The sequence below is a fragment of the Bombus impatiens genome, unplaced genomic scaffold (assembly GCF_000188095.3).
Source record: "Bombus impatiens unplaced genomic scaffold, BIMP_2.2 scf_0129, whole genome shotgun sequence".
Classification (NCBI taxonomy): Eukaryota; Metazoa; Arthropoda; class Insecta; order Hymenoptera; family Apidae; genus Bombus; species Bombus impatiens.
In genome coordinates this window covers 475,421-491,033 of record NT_176548.1, presented here as the reverse complement: position 1 = coordinate 491,033, position 15,613 = coordinate 475,421, and the positions used below count along the sequence as shown (strand labels likewise).

Here is a 15,613-nt window from a genome sequence, read left to right as displayed (position 1 = left end):
GTCGTCATCGTCGCAGTCATCATCGTCGTTGCCGCCGTTGTTGCCGTCATCGTCGTTCTCGTCGCTGGTGCCATTACTGTTGTCGACGCCGTCATCGCTCTCATCGTTTTTTTCTGTATTACCGCTGTCATCAACATTTTGGTTACAGCCATTGACATCATCGTCATTGTCATTGTGGTTATCAAGGTCTTTGTGCTTGTTATCATTGCTACTGGCATAATTAGCCTGCATCGCTTGCTCCTTTATTAATGCATATGTGCTAAGAAGTAATATTGCTTCTATACCAAACTACTCGCAGTATCCTTCAGGCAGGATGGCGGGTAACAAAACAACAGGTAGTGTCTTGCAATTTAGACCGATTGAGGTGTCTCAACAACTACAAGACGGAGAAAAATTCATCAAATGGGATGAGGTATGAGTTGCAAGACAAATCATAGTACAATATTGTAGATTGTATAATTAAATTGTAATATTCAAGCTATGTTATTATATGTATGATATTAATTTTATTTATATTTTTATATAGGATTCTGGTATAGTAACTCCAGTAACATTGAAGGTAGACAAGTTTGGATTCTATTTGCATTGGGTGGATCAACATAATGAGATGGATATGTTGGATATTGCTGTAATAAGAGATACAAGAACTGGGAAACACGCAAAAGTACCGAAGGTATTACATTGTTCTTTCTTTATTCTTTTTCTTTGGTAATTTATGTATTTTAGTTCCTTATCCTTTAATTTAGATAAGTCAATTTATGGTTGATTACATAACGGACAAGAGTAAAATTAGTTAAATGTTTCATTAGATCTATATATTAGTATGCATTAGGTATAAATATTTGGAAATGAAGCTGTCTTGACTTTCTATAATTATATCATGTTTTTGCGTGGTTGCTAATGACGCACAGCACCACCACATGATAATTATTGACAAATCTATAAATAGAATGTTACCTACTTTATGTCCTCAATGTAGTTCATTTTTTTCAGTCACACCTATCTTTGTACACAATGGACATATTCTTAGTTATGTAGGAAACAGAGCCGTTCTTATCTGTTTCATTTTCCTATAAATCAATAAACATTTTCTAAAGTGATATTGTTCGCAGTTTCAGTTAATGTTAGTAGCTTATTGTAATAGAAACTGCTATTATTATTATAATGTGCATAAGCTAATTCCATCAGAATAAATCTTGTTAGGACCATTGCATTGAAATCTTAGATATGTATTTTATCAACATGCTTAGACAAGCAAATGATTTTCAGGATGCCAAATTAAAGCATCTTGTGACAATGGGTTCTCAAGATTCTTTAGAGGAAAAGACAGTAACAATTTGCTATGGATCTGACTTTGTCAATATGAATTTTATTAACTTCTGTACAACACGAGCAGAAGTTGCACAACATTGGACAGAGCAAATTTTTCAGCTCGCGTATAATTTATCTCTATTAAATATCAGCACAACTATGTTTTTACAAAAAGCACACACTAAACTTACACTTGGAGCTGATAAGTCAGAAAAGATTCCTGTAAAGAAGTGAGCACAATTTTCACATATGTATTAAATTTGATATATAGTACATATAATAAATATATAATACGTATAAATGTTATAAGATATATATATATTTTATATATTGTTATTTCAGCATAATAAGAATGTTTACGCAAAACAAAGAAGATCGTAAACGCGTCGAGAAAGCGCTTGATATTTCCGGTTTTCCATCTGGGAAAGTGAGTATTTATACATATTTTATACATTTTATACATTTAATATGAATATGGTTTCCCTGACATTAAAAATTATATTCCGTTTGTTCTTAGAATGACGTAATATCATTACAAAAATTTCAATTTGAAGATTTTTTCAACTTTTATAAATCTCTTACTCAACGATCGGATGTTGAAAAAGTTTTCGAACGCATCGTAGGCAATAATAAGCGTAGGCTAATGTCCATCACCCAATTTGTTGATTTTTTGAATAAAACTCAAAGAGATCCGCGTTTAAACGAGATATTGTATCCTTATGCAAATGAGGCAAGAGCAAAGGACATTATAAGTCAATATGAACCAAATAAATGTAATGCCAACCGGGGTCAACTAAGTTTCGATGGATTTTTGAGGTATTTAATGAGCGAAGATAACCCAATCGTAGCTTTATCGAAACTTGAATTATCGGACGATATGGACCAGCCGCTTGCGCATTACTTTATAAATTCTAGTCACAATACATACTTAACAGGTACGTCACGTTTGTTACTTTTATTCATAATCGATCAGGCTTTGAATAACGCCTTAAATATCGATTTAAATATATTAGTTCTTATATTTTTTTTAATATTTTTAGGACATCAACTTACCGGAAAAAGTTCCGTTGAAATATATCGTCAGTGTCTGCTTGCTGGTTGTAGATGTGTAGAATTGGACTTTTGGAACGGAAAATTTGATGAACCTGTCATTGTGCATGGGTATTTTTATTTTATAGCAAGATAATTTATTGTATTTGAAATTAAGTATGAAACGCTCCTTTAGAAATATTTTGTAGATATACATTTGTACCTGAAATAAGTGCACGAGATGTAATTGAAGCAATTGCTGAAAGTGCTTTCAAAACATCAGAATATCCTGTTATTCTTAGCTTTGAAAATCATTGTAATCCAAGACAGCAAGCTAAAATAGCTCAGTATTGTAGAGAATTATTTGGAGAAATGCTGCTAGACGCACCTCTTGAATCTCATAAGGTATTTTTAGTATATTTACAGTCATAACATTTTATCTCTAATCTCAGTTTTGTAATGTGTATTATTTAGTTGGAACCAGGACAAGAGTTACCACCTCCATCTTTGTTAAAACGTAAGATTATAATCAAGAACAAAAAGAAACATCATCATAAGAAAAAGGAGCATAAGAAGAAGGAACCGACACCAATAACAGAATCTGAAGAAGGAACTCAAGAAAACGAAGATAACGGAGTAACGAATCAAGTAGCGGAGGGAGAGAATGGTACGTCACCAGATATTGTTCCTCAAGTTGAAACGACCGACAAAGATCAGCAAATTGGAAATGGAGACATTTCACATCCCCCTATGCTGCAGCAGAGGCAAAGTAGTAAGGATAGCACTCAGGATGATGAAGGTTAGTATTCATTAAAAAAATTATAGTTGTAAAATCATAACTTTAACTATTATAAAACATAGAAAAAATTACATTTTTCTCTCCTTTTTTGTTTTTTAGATGAAGAAGAGGAATCAAGCACAGAAGAGGATGAATCAAATGTGGAAGACATTAAATGTGATAAAGTGCCTGCACCTGACAAAGTAGCATCTAGCGCGAAAGAAACGGAAGCTGGAGCGGAAATTTCAGCTTTAGTTAATTATGTGCAACCTGTTCATTTCAACAGTTTCGAATCGGCTGAAAGTACGTTCATATGTGTATATTACAGTAACAATTATTAAATTAACTTTTTTATATTTGATATTATGATTCCATTATTTGATCAATGTTCACAGAGAAAAATCGTATGTACGAGATGTCATCATTCGACGAAAAACAAGCTACGACGCTTTTAAAAGAAAGACCATTAGAGTTTGTAAATTATAATAAACATCAACTATCTAGAGTGTACCCGGCAGGCACGCGTTTCGACTCTAGTAATTTTATGCCTCAAGTGTTTTGGAATGCGGGTTGTCAACTGGTCGCATTAAATTATCAGACACTTGGTATGTTTGTATTTTGAATAAACTTAATATTAATCATGGATTGCGTGTAGACTAATTTGCACCATTTCGTGTGTTAGATCTTGCTATGCAATTAAACTTGGGAATTTTCGAATATAATCAACGTTGCGGGTATCTTCTGAAGCCAGAATTTATGAGACGAAAAGATCAACGATTGGATCCTTTCGCGGAATCAACTGTAGATGGTATTATAGCGGGAACAGTTCATATACACGTAATATCGGCTCAGTTCTTAACAGACAAAAGAGTGGGTACTTACGTGGAAGTAGATATGTATGGTTTACCAGCAGACACAGTGAGAAAGAGATTTCGTACGAAAATTGTTCCAAACAATGGAATTAACCCTGTGTACGACGAGGAACCTTTCATATTTAAAAAGGTAAAAAGTAATATTTCTATGTAACTGATGTTATAAATACAAGATTTGATTTATCTGTTTATTAGGTTGTCCTGCCTGAACTTGCTTCAATTAGAATAGCTGCGTACGAGGAATCAGGTCGTTTAATTGGTCACAGAGTATTACCTGTGGTTGGGTTATGTCCGGGCTACCGACATGTCGCACTTAGAACAGAATGTGGTCAACCATTACCATTAGCAAATTTATTTTTACACGTAATTGTGAAGGATTACGTACCAGATGGGCTGAGTGAGCTTGCAGAAGCTTTGGCAAATCCAATTAAATATCAGAGTGAAACAGAAAAAAGGGAAAAGCAATTATCAGTTCTTACAGATTGTGCAGAAGATCCGGAGGAAATTGATGTAAGGTTTGAAACATTAAGAATTTATTTATTACTAATTTACTAATATACTAACAAATGCATACTAACATTTTCTAGGATAAGCCTAAAGTTGGTGAAGGAGCAACTTCTTCTAAACCAACTGTAAGTTCGTCGGTCAAAAAATTTCGATCAATATATATAAATCAATTTATTATTATGTCCGTTCTAATGTTTTGTTTTAGGAGGAAATCGTCAAGACAAAAAGATTACAATCTGTCGGTGAATTACCAACACTTACTCCGACATCGACGAATGTTCATGGTAGACCATCTGTTGCTGGTATAAACACGTCTGATTCACAAGATAATGAGCATGGAACGTCGACACCTACGGTTCAAGCCGTTGATGCTTCTACAAATAAAAGTCCAGTCAATGTCAGCGGCAGTAAGTATCGATTACCTATCACGTTCTATTTAGAAGATATAAACAATTGTTTTATGATACAGTGAATGATGAAATAGTGGCTGAATCATTAGAAAAATTAATGGAGAACAAACTCGTCCGAGAGAAAAAAATGGAGCTTGAGAAAAAACTCGAATCATTACGGAAAAAGCATGAGAAAGAAAAATTAAGGATGCAAACGCAAAAAGGATCTATTGATGGTGAAAAGCACAAATCGAAATTTTATGTCAGCCATAAATTAGTGAAACGGTTGTCGAGTAGGAATATGTGAGTTAATGATTTTTATTCAAGCAACCCCATTCATGTATAAACATGATTATATATTTTTATATTTTTTTATAGTTTTTCAAGCGAAGTAGGGTTGAGCACGTTAGCTTTAGCAGAAACATCAGAATGCCCAGACATAGAAAATCGCGAAGGAAATGGTGGAGCTCCAAAGGGACTTCCCAGAAGTCAGAGCGAACGTTTGCTGGCTGTATGTAAAGCTCATGTGCAACAAGAACGGGAACTTCAAGAAAAGTATTATGAAAGCTTGTTTTCAACAGTAGAGAAAGTAATGAAAACCTCTCAATCTAATCAATTAAAAACATTGAGAGTACTTTTGGAACGAGAAACCGCCGATGTTATGAGAAAGCTTCAAGCCACGAGGCATGGAGAAGTGTGTTTCTTATATTGTCCTATAATATATATGATATATAAAATATAATGCATAAAATGTATTTCCTAAATTACGTATCAGATATTGTAGCAGCCGTTTGTATTTAATCGTAGGTGAAACAGCTAGCAAAAGTACATAAAGATAAAGCCGAGCTAGATCGTATGAAGAGGGAAGTTGCAAAGTCCACGGTTGAAAAGGGCGTGAATGAATGTACACGGTTAACGAAAATTTATGAGAAAAAGAAGGCAGAGCTGGAACGACAGCACGAACAAGTTCGACAAAGGCTAGAAGCAGAAAGGACAAAGGTACAAATTTATGACATTGTGTTTAGTTTAGGATTATCAATTTGTGTAATATGATGGTAACGATATAAGATGTATGTTTCCTTATATTCAGATCAAAGCATCTCTAATGGCAGAGTACAGCAGTCGATGTAGTAAATTCGAGAGTGGGGAGCTACCTTTGTCGCCATCCGGCGGAACTAGTATGCCGGAATCTCTTAGTGGGAATACGTATTGATTGACTAAAATGATCGATAATTTAATATCGATGTCTCGTAATGACATGGTTGAAATATTCTCAAATCCATGGCAGTAAACTGCTTTTGCTGAAAGCGTGTATCTATTTGGGAAGTTGATAGTAACAGATTGTGCGTTGCGCATCCCAAACAAAAAGGGGTCGCAGCGGCGGTGTAATGATAGAAAATTCGCGAAGTCTACGCAGTTACCTGTGTTTTGCTAAAATAATTTTATTTACTTCCAAAAATCTCCTTTGCAAAACGTGCAGCATTTATAAGGTGATATATGATTTCGATGAGCAGAACGCCATCAGATTAGAAGGTAATTGTTATATGATGTTTTGTCCACAAAGCATTTTATAAACGTCTTACGTACGAGGAATGTCTTTTGAAAAGATTTAATGATCTGATAAGCAACATTTTAACTGATTGCTACGGATAAATGCATTCAAACACGAGAATCTCGTCGCATATGAGTTATTATGAAAGGTTCGGCGTTGAATAACGCGTTAAGACTATTTTCTATTTACTCAAAGTTCTTTGAAAGATTAGTAATATATATCGATCGATTGTTTAATCGATTGATTCTCTGCGCATGCGAGAACGCCATTTTGATCTCAACACGGAAAGTAGCATTGACCATTGCGTTCGCAAGGATAGGAAGTTTATCTTTTCTTTTCTTTTGTTTTCTTTTTTTATTCGATGTTACTTACGCATAGTATTAAATGCACTATTCTCTTTACATAAAAGATCATCGTTGTCAGTGCCGAGATTTTGTTCCATTTTAAAAGCCAATGAAATTTCGGAAGGTAAGAGTGAAGAGTATGACTATGTGAGAGAGGTACACGATTCTAAATAAGAATAATGTTTCTAAGTGCTACTATTTAACTTGTTATTATATGTATAAGATGTTATTTAATTAACAAGTCGATGTTAAATCGCGTTCCAGGATACTCGGGTTGTTTATAATACGAAAAAACATTACTGATCGGTGTGTTGGTCGGACTTTGCCGAATTCAAAATGCGACGATAAAGGAAGTACGTTAGTGAGAGTGAAATCTCTTTGGCCTAGAGGTAAGGAACGCGATAAAGTTTACGATTCGGATGGGCGTGTGCGTGATTTGATATATTTTTGACTGAAAGTACTCCGTATAAAGACATTTTTTGAATAGTCCGTATTGTGAATGATAAAGAGACCGTATTGTATAAAGAAAGCAAATCTAGAAAAAACAAAAAAAAACAAAGAAGAAAAAAGAAACTAAATATTAATGGAAACGTTTCTAGCGTTTTTGTACCACGCGACTTCATGCTGCAGCCATTTTGAGGCCGGAGCGAAACGATTGGGGCGAGCCTCTTTTAGGAAGACAATCAAAAATGTTACGCTGTAACATTGTCCTTGTTGTTTCTAATTATACGATAATTTAAGTAATTCGATATTACACATACGTATTATATATATATATATATATATATATATACACATATATCTTAATATATATATGTATATTATATATACATACATATGTGCATACATATGTACATATATATGTATATTCTTAACAGTTATTACAAATTTGGGGTTAAACGCCACACACCTATGCATTGTAAATCTTTCTCGTGTGATCCATCGCATTAATTTATTTGGTAATCGTCATTTCTGTACGTCGGAAGTATGGAGAATCGCGAGCTTTTACAAAATGTCGTTTTATTGATGATTCGTGCTCATGACCGATATACCATTACATCTTATAATATGCAACATGTGTGTATATATATATACACACACATACACGCACGCACACAAACATTCGTATACATTCACGTGCACAAACAAAACGTAATCGTGATCAATGCGAATAGAAAGGAAAGGAGTACCTTTGCAATTATAATACTGTCGTCGTTTATGTTGCGCCGACGGGTTACGAGCGGATCAATCCCTTCGATTTGGAGACTGAACTTGATCCTGAATCGTTGGTAAACTATTGTCTGTTCTTGATTATTTTGCCACCGTCGATTTATTTATTTAACGGGGCCTCTTTTATATTACGATGTACAAAGTTTCGTGTGTCTTGCGAAAATTTCAATCTGCACAATGAACGTTTGCGTAACTTGTTAGTGTTTAGGCTCGTTTCATTTTGACCATTTTTGCGAGATATCGCGAAAAGGGAGTCAACGTTCTCCGTGTTGCGCAGTTCTACGCTCCAATTGTACATGTTAGTTTTGTGTAAATTTATATCTTTAGGGTTACTTCGTTTTTCTAAAGATCATTTGACGCAACAATTTTTATGAAATTTTCTTTTATCGTATTTATAATTTGGACGATTTTACAATGAGTCAATGCAACCAACGATGTATGAATTGGGTATACACTGTTTTCTCGAGGCATAGAATTTTTCTGGTAGTAGGTATGCGAGCGACTCGTACGGTTTAGTTGGTCGACTGAAGTAGAATATGCGCTCGATAACGGAAAGATACTGACGATAGCGAAAATTGCAAGTCCTATGAGAAACATAGTGAGAAGGTATCCTAAACCTCTAGCAATGTTATAGTAACTGGCTGTTTAATTCATGTGCAAAACACTGTATTTTTGTTATTATAAGATAGGTATTATCGTATGTTGCGTATCCGGCAGAAAGAGATCAGTTTAGCGTTAGGTAGTTTAGCGTGTCCGCTTAAACGTAGCTGTAGATTTCCATCCGGATGAAACGGTCGTACACGTCGAGTTACCATTTCCTTAAGTTTATGTCGATTTATCGTGATTGCATTTCTCAACGAGTTACCATCTTCCACAAGAGGAGAAGGAAAAGAAAAATGTTATACGTTGCGGTGGACTCGATTGGTGAGAATATTTAAGTCGAGAGGAAATCAGTGATAATCTATTAAAAGATGAGATAATGTAAATGTAAGCGGGTATAATTTAAGTAGCGGTAGTCATTGGACTACCTGTAGCGTTCTAACGCGAGAGAAATCAATAGTATATTATGCTAAGTCGTACAAGATTATCGGAAGTTTATATATATATTATAATATGTATACATATATATGTAATGTTCGTATACACATTATACGTGTGTCGATGTCTTTCTGATCGTTTAGTCGCAACGATGCACGCCTCTCGCATCGCTGATCCTTGCGATACCAAACGGGTTCAACGGGGTGAGGAAGGAAGTTGGGGTACCAGAAGATTTTCACGATTCGATGCAAAGCACAATGTTCGATAGATTTCCAAGAACCGTACAGGTATCGCGGCGATGCGTGGGCGTAAATTTCTCCAAACGCTTGTATAGACAAGAGCGGAACGTTTTACGAATAATCGAACTGCGAAGAGAATCAGTTCCTCGATTAACCAGGTTACGTGTGTTGCGGCGATATCGAACCGCGTCGAATACGTTTCGATTGTTCGTATCTATAGTTTTGCCGCAAACATTTTGGTCTCGCGAGCCGGTGTGCAAAAGTCCTCCGAGAAAATCGAGTCAGGTTCGGCTCGCGCAATGCATTTTCTTTGAATATTTTTTTTTCTCCGCGCGCCATATCTTAAAGATATCGCACAATTCAATCGGGACGATCATCGTTTCGTCCTTTTCCTATATTCCTGTAATATGCATAATGCGTACGCGAGCGCCATTAGAACGTCTTCGAGAGACAGGTCGTCTGAATGTATTTGCTATCTGTGCCAGCGTATACGCGCTCGTATATTATGTATATTACACACGTACCTAATGTATAAGTATAAGAAAGAACTAGGCTACGAGGACAGATATTATATTCATGTTGATATATTATGTGTTGTTGCTGTTGATGTTGTTAATAGTAGAGTAGCGAAAAGGTGGCAGTACTAGTATAGTCGTTGTTCATATAAAGTTAATGCGAGGCTAGTTTTGTGTTACTTGTATACGATACATCGTCGCGTAATCCATACGAAGACAAATCGGGACACTCGCTATATCGTATCAGCTGTCGTATCGCGAAGCTTGCCAAAATTGAAATATGTTTTCCCGACGGAACGAACGATCGCGGCTGATCGAACGGCGGCGATTCGTGCGAATTGCGCGCACATTTTATCGGCGTATCGACTAAAAGAGACGCGACAAAGGGTGTACAGATTGTACGTACACATTGCGATTGTATGTTGTAAGGAATTTTGAAACGGCCTATCGACGATCATGACGGTTTGGAATGTCGTTCACGTTCTTTTTGAGATACCATGCGTGAGATTTTTGAAAGGACGTTTAGTCTTTTCTTCCAGGAGTTTCGTTAATCACGTGTGCCCAGGAGAGTGTCTCGCGCGAACAAGCGTCAACCAAAATTCGATCGTGTTTATTATATGGTCTCGCGTTACAATTTCCACCTCGCGCAATCTTTTTCTATGATACCGTACAATTATCCGGCTCCCGTATAACAAGGATCTCTTGTGAAACAACGATTCTTCGTACCTGACTCGATTCGTCTGTCGGTCCAACGTTTTCCGTGAGCTTATTCTACAGAACCGCGAAGCGCGATAAAAAGCGAGCAGAGAAACAAGCACGCGAGAACGGGACACGCTTTCTTATCGCATTCAAATGCCAAGCTCTGCAAACAAGCCGTTGTTTTCCGATCGTCAAGTCTGTCAATTCTTCGATGCTTCGAATGTTCTTCGATGTTCGGTGTGATTTTTCATTCTATCGACTGGTTCGTTCTTCTTGCGATCTTCTAAATAGTTGTTTTTCTCGCATTGTTTCTCGATTATCGAGCAGAGTGTTCTTATTGTTATACATGTAGTTCTTTAGCCTTGTCGAACATGTATCGTCATGATTATTCTTGCCTTCCACTTTAAGCGACTCTCCATAGTTCGATGCGGGGACACGAAGCAACGTAATTTCCACGGCATCGTATCATAAGCGTTTGTGTCTTTCTTTCTTTGAAACAGGCTGGTTGGTTCGCCGATATTTTCTTCTCATTAATCGGTATCCTTTGGAAAGCTATTTGAGCTAAATTTATTGTTCCCTATGTATCGCGTAAGAAACAGTGGTATCGATCGTCGCGGAATATTTACGGACGATTAGTAACGCTCGATCCGTTTGCGATGTGGAGACGCGTAATATAACCGCGTTTTTCTTCCGCAAATTAGAACGACAGGTCGTGTGTCGCGCGTAGTTTGTTTTCTCTCGGGGTTACTTCCATCCCGCAACGGGTACGGTCGATTTCTTTCGTCGGCCGTCACGCAACACACCGAGAAAATGAAGGGTTTCGCCGTTTGGTCGCGTCCACGAGCTACCACTCGGCTCCCTCGTCTCGTCCCTGGTTATTGTTAATTGCCCGTACAAAACCGTGCGTACCTATTAACCGTAAATTACGAGTCGCTTCCACATTAGACCGGCCAGGGGAGAATTATTCGTTGTAACGTTCTCAAGATCTTGTCCTGATACATATTTTAAACTACTTTATACCGTCGCCGCGCGCCAATTGATTTAACGCGGTAATTTAATTTTCTGCAAAAAGTTACTTTTTCGTGGTACGCGTGTTACGCGTACAAACACGCAGCTGTTACAGACAATAATTTCGCCTCCCTAACTTCCGGAAAAAGGTGGGAGTTTCGAGAAGAAGTTTTAAGTCGGCGTTTTCGGTTCGGTTTTCCATTTCAATGTAGAATCTCATTTCTAAGATCTTTGAATACGAAAGCATTCGATTATTCGATAATCAATCGCAAATACGAAAACCACTGGAGCCGCGTCGATTCTGGGCATCGACTTTGATTTATTCGCGCGCCTTCGTCTCGTATACTTCAGTATTCATCGTACTATGTTCCCTTTACGGTTGAAATAACGATAAGCGATCAGGCTTAAATTCTACGATGTTCATAGACTCAACTAAATGCGTGCTTGATTTCCTTTAATACTACGCGTAATATCCTATAAATGTAGACTCGATAGGTATGTTAAGCAAGATTGAACAGTATCGTTCCGCGAGTCGAAAACTATTTGTAATCGATGGTTAGCCGCGATGTCGTAGAATCTCGTTGCAACGCACATCTCTTTCAATCCGCGGAACGCGAGCCACGTGTCGCACGGACGTGTTTCATTCTTTTTGTTTCCTTATACCGTTGTCTGTGTTCTATTCTCTGGTTGATCTGCCATGATATCGACGTGTCCCCGCGATCTATGGGTTTGTCGAAAGCTTCATTCGACACTTGTCGCGTACTCCTCAAACTGGCCCTCCGTTTCCGCTAGTTGTTCACGCGACGATCAACCCTTTCGTCGCGGTGAAAAATTCACACCAGATCTTCCGTAACGATAAGACTTTTTTGAATCGTTTTTTACATATATGTATACTACTTCCACCTTTCTGTCCAGTCGCGTGTTATCGCCATCGCGACTTATCGGTTATCGTTCCCCCTTTGGACTGTTTTCCTATATTTTGGGATATTTTTCGATTTCGACGCATTTACATTGTTTCTCGCTTAAGCATAGGTCCGTGTTATAGATGTAAACGCGATAGAGACAACTTCGTAGACATGCTGCACGTTGAAACTTTTAACCGACATCGATCTCTGATTCACGACGGTCAGTTTCAGTCCGTGATAGTCAATCTCGAGTTGTTTCCATATAGAGTTTCGGTACCGTTCTCGTCGAGTGATCCGCGACCGTTGTTCTCTCGAGTAAACGAGTAGAACATCCACGTGACGAGTTGAACTCTTTGCCGAATCGCGTGAAACGAAGTCCTGGCGATTTACGCCGCATCGATATTCTTCTTGTTTCTAGTATGGTGATTAAATTTGTTCGGACTTGGAGGAAGCGTCGTAATACCGAAACAATCGATGTCAACTGACTTATAAACTTGGGTGTATTTTTTAGGAAGAAGTGTTAGTAAAATTGTTATTCCCTGTATGGATATCGTAAGCACTGTAAAACAAAAAAAAAAAAAAAAAAAAAAAAAAAAAAAAACAAAAATAATAACAAACCCACTTATATCCGTATGACGATATATGAATTTTAACGATATTCTATAAATGGCTGTACCGTATTGTAAAATCAAAGAATATAGCGTACAATAAAGATTAGCGTGATAGAAACAATACGTGTTGTTACTTGCGTCTTGACTCGCTTCTCCTTTTGATGTTCCCTTGTTCTACTACCATTGTCGTCGACGACAGTCACAGAATCAATGAAATTACAAAATCAATAATGCCATTTTACCTGTTTTATTAATAACGACGGATACAATGATAAACTCTCATCCCTGTGATCAAAACAAAATTCCTAATGAATTTTTCAGCATTTGTCGGAAGGCTTCTTTACATACGCCACAAGAATGTGATATCTATCCAAAATACTATATTCTTGTTGACCGTTGTCGTTTTTGTTCGGGAATAGGATCTTCTGGCTCGCTACTTCGCGCACTACCACATTCTCGAACTCCTCTTTGAGGTGATCAGGGATCCGCGAGATGAAGGGATTAACCGCAATCATATGACCTGCAACAATGATCGATCCGCTTTTACAACGTGTAACCTCCTTTTCAACCTATATTTCCGTTACTTTGCTCTTGATCCCAGCTATTCAAGCTCCTTTGCTCCTTTTATTATCGCCAGCTAGGAAACGCGATTTAATTATATAGTTACGATACTTGACCAATACACTACGATTCTGTACGTTTTAATATTTGCATGTTCTGGTAAACGAAGCTTTTTTCTCTCCTGCTACAGTGTAGAATCTCGAAGCCTACGTCCTCCAGCATCTTCCTTAATGCCGCTCGGGAATCTTTGCACCGATGGAAAAAAGGCACGAAGCGATTTGCGTCCTAAAGCGAGAGCGATTGGCTGAGTTATTCAGAAAATTTGAATTATTGGAAAAATATTATTAGACGCGTTACCTCCATATATGGTTTGTATCGTGGGTTCTCGTGAATCCTCATGTAGGCATCGAAACCGTCGTTCCAAGCCAGGAACATAACCAGAGCTTTTCCTCCTGGTCGCAGTAACTTGTAAATATTGTCGAAGGCTCTCCTAAATTCAACAACGACGAACGTTAAATTGCACGATAGAATAATTAAGTAAGAGAGTTAGGGGCGAACAGTACCAAGAGTTGTGACACCAATGGAGACAATAAAAGGAGAGTACGTTGCTATATTGGGCTAATTCCTCGTTAGGTAAAGCCAAGGTTTCGATGTCCAATTGCAAGAACGATAAGCGTTTCTCGCCCTGGTACTTCTGCCTTGCGTAATCGGTCATCGCCTTCGATATGTCCGCCCCTGCAAACATTTACAATGTCTGGACCATACTTCAACCATCCTTTTGTCCTTGTTCCTTTACCTACTAGCTCCGCTTCCAGTGACAACTTAGGTAGGATCAGCTTCTTCGTAACGTCCCCTGGTCCGCAACCGATGTCGATGCACTTCCCCCTCATTTCGGACATCTCTTTCTTGAATTCCTCGATAATGTCGAACGCGTCGCGGTACTGAGACTTGCTCGCGTTCACGTATTCTTCTACCATGTTCATCTCTATTCGACTGTTTATCTTTCTAACGATGTATGAATTTCTAACGAAACTTAGTTCGAAGCGAACGGTCGAACGATTCCTACGTGTCTCGCGGTTATGGATCTTCGAGCGACCGCGACAATTCGTGAAATTTTCAAGATTTATGTCGATCGGTGACAATGGCTTCGGTGTTCCGGGGGTGGGGAAGAAAAGTATGTATTGACTCAATACACCGCCAGATCTTCTACTGGTGACTTTTCGACCCAACTTTGGTATTTATATTCGGTGAGTCGTACAAATAACCTTCCTGCCATACAGACATACTTCTCCCATATTCTTACTTTATTATTTTCCTCCTCTTTTTTTCTTTGCTTCCGTCACTGCCTTCACTTTTTCTTTTTTCCTTTCTTGTCACGCGTGGAAGATGGTCACGTTTGAAAGTTGAATGACCTCTTCTATGATTACGTCTGGAATGTTTTAGAATCGGCTGCTTGTCCGTTTAATAATTTTGAAGATCTGTTATTTCTTATTCCATCCTTTGTGCCGTAGATCTATCGTGATCGCGCGCCTTTTCCGGATCTTCGACTACGACGGTCGTACCCAGTGTGATTCTACTTAAGCGTCAGCTCCTTAAACTCCTTGAACGTCGTCAATATTTCGCCAACCTGATCCTCGCGTATGAATATTTGTCAATTATCGACTTTGTACGATCGAAAGAAGATGGAATCGGAACTGTTGGACTCGCGTATATTAGTTACACCGTGCCCATGACATCGATAACGAAATGTATAGCGGAAGGTCCACCGTGCGTTTAGAACATCGAAATTTGATAGGATAGGTCTGGACCTACTTCGTACGAGGGATGAGGTGGTGCTAAGACGAAAGGGGGAAAGTAGTCGCGGCCGGTTTATGGGCCGTGTAGATTCGGTACCGTCCGATTTTTACCGAACATTCACGAATGGCTAAACTTGAACTGCAGTTTGATATGCATTCTAGTTCGGCTGCATTCGTTCGTACAAATAATATTTTGCCCGATTGCCAGGTAGGCCTGGTTGCACCGCCG

The 15,613-nt window shown here is 38.0% G+C and overlaps 2 protein-coding genes across 5 annotated transcripts in view; one reads left to right on the top strand and one right to left on the bottom strand.

The window, feature by feature from the left end:
* Window positions 1-13,148, top strand: part of LOC100741416 (1-phosphatidylinositol 4,5-bisphosphate phosphodiesterase classes I and II) — a 15,054-nt gene extending 1,906 nt beyond the window's left edge. The window contains exons 2-20 of one of the 4 annotated variants that reach the window (XR_001102006.2): window positions 299-412; window positions 527-673; window positions 1,270-1,541; window positions 1,654-1,738; window positions 1,829-2,246; window positions 2,352-2,472; window positions 2,550-2,745; window positions 2,815-3,139; window positions 3,239-3,421; window positions 3,514-3,723; window positions 3,801-4,120; window positions 4,186-4,500; window positions 4,578-4,622; window positions 4,703-4,904; window positions 4,967-5,189; window positions 5,265-5,580; window positions 5,694-5,885; window positions 5,977-6,419; window positions 7,047-13,148. Coding sequence is in view for 3 of the 4 variants with exons in the window: in XM_003486694.4 (XP_003486742.2) it covers window positions 299-412; window positions 527-673; window positions 1,270-1,541; window positions 1,654-1,738; window positions 1,829-2,246; window positions 2,352-2,472; window positions 2,550-2,745; window positions 2,815-3,139; window positions 3,239-3,421; window positions 3,514-3,723; window positions 3,801-4,120; window positions 4,186-4,500; window positions 4,578-4,622; window positions 4,703-4,904; window positions 4,967-5,189; window positions 5,265-5,580; window positions 5,694-5,885; window positions 5,977-6,099 (3,807 nt within the window). In the remaining variant the exon portion in view is untranslated. Of the gene's footprint in view, window positions 1-298; window positions 413-526; window positions 674-1,269; window positions 1,542-1,653; window positions 1,739-1,828; window positions 2,247-2,351; window positions 2,473-2,549; window positions 2,746-2,814; window positions 3,140-3,238; window positions 3,422-3,513; window positions 3,724-3,800; window positions 4,121-4,185; window positions 4,501-4,577; window positions 4,623-4,702; window positions 4,905-4,966; window positions 5,190-5,264; window positions 5,581-5,693; window positions 5,886-5,976 lie in introns of all 4 variants that reach the window. The other 3 variants (XM_003486694.4, XM_012381290.3, XM_012381288.3) reach the window with 3 other exon arrangements.
* Window positions 13,149-13,255: 107 nt separating this feature from the next.
* Window positions 13,256-15,000, bottom strand: LOC100748241 (juvenile hormone acid O-methyltransferase). Its single transcript, XM_003486666.4, has 5 exons — window positions 14,385-15,000; window positions 14,152-14,323; window positions 13,946-14,078; window positions 13,726-13,873; window positions 13,256-13,547 (listed from the first exon to the last, which is right to left on the bottom strand). The coding sequence occupies exons 1-5, from the start codon at window positions 14,569-14,571 to the stop codon at window positions 13,345-13,347; spliced, it is 843 nt and encodes a 280-aa protein (XP_003486714.1). The 5' UTR covers window positions 14,572-15,000; the 3' UTR covers window positions 13,256-13,344.
* Between the last annotated feature and the right edge of the window lie 613 nt (window positions 15,001-15,613).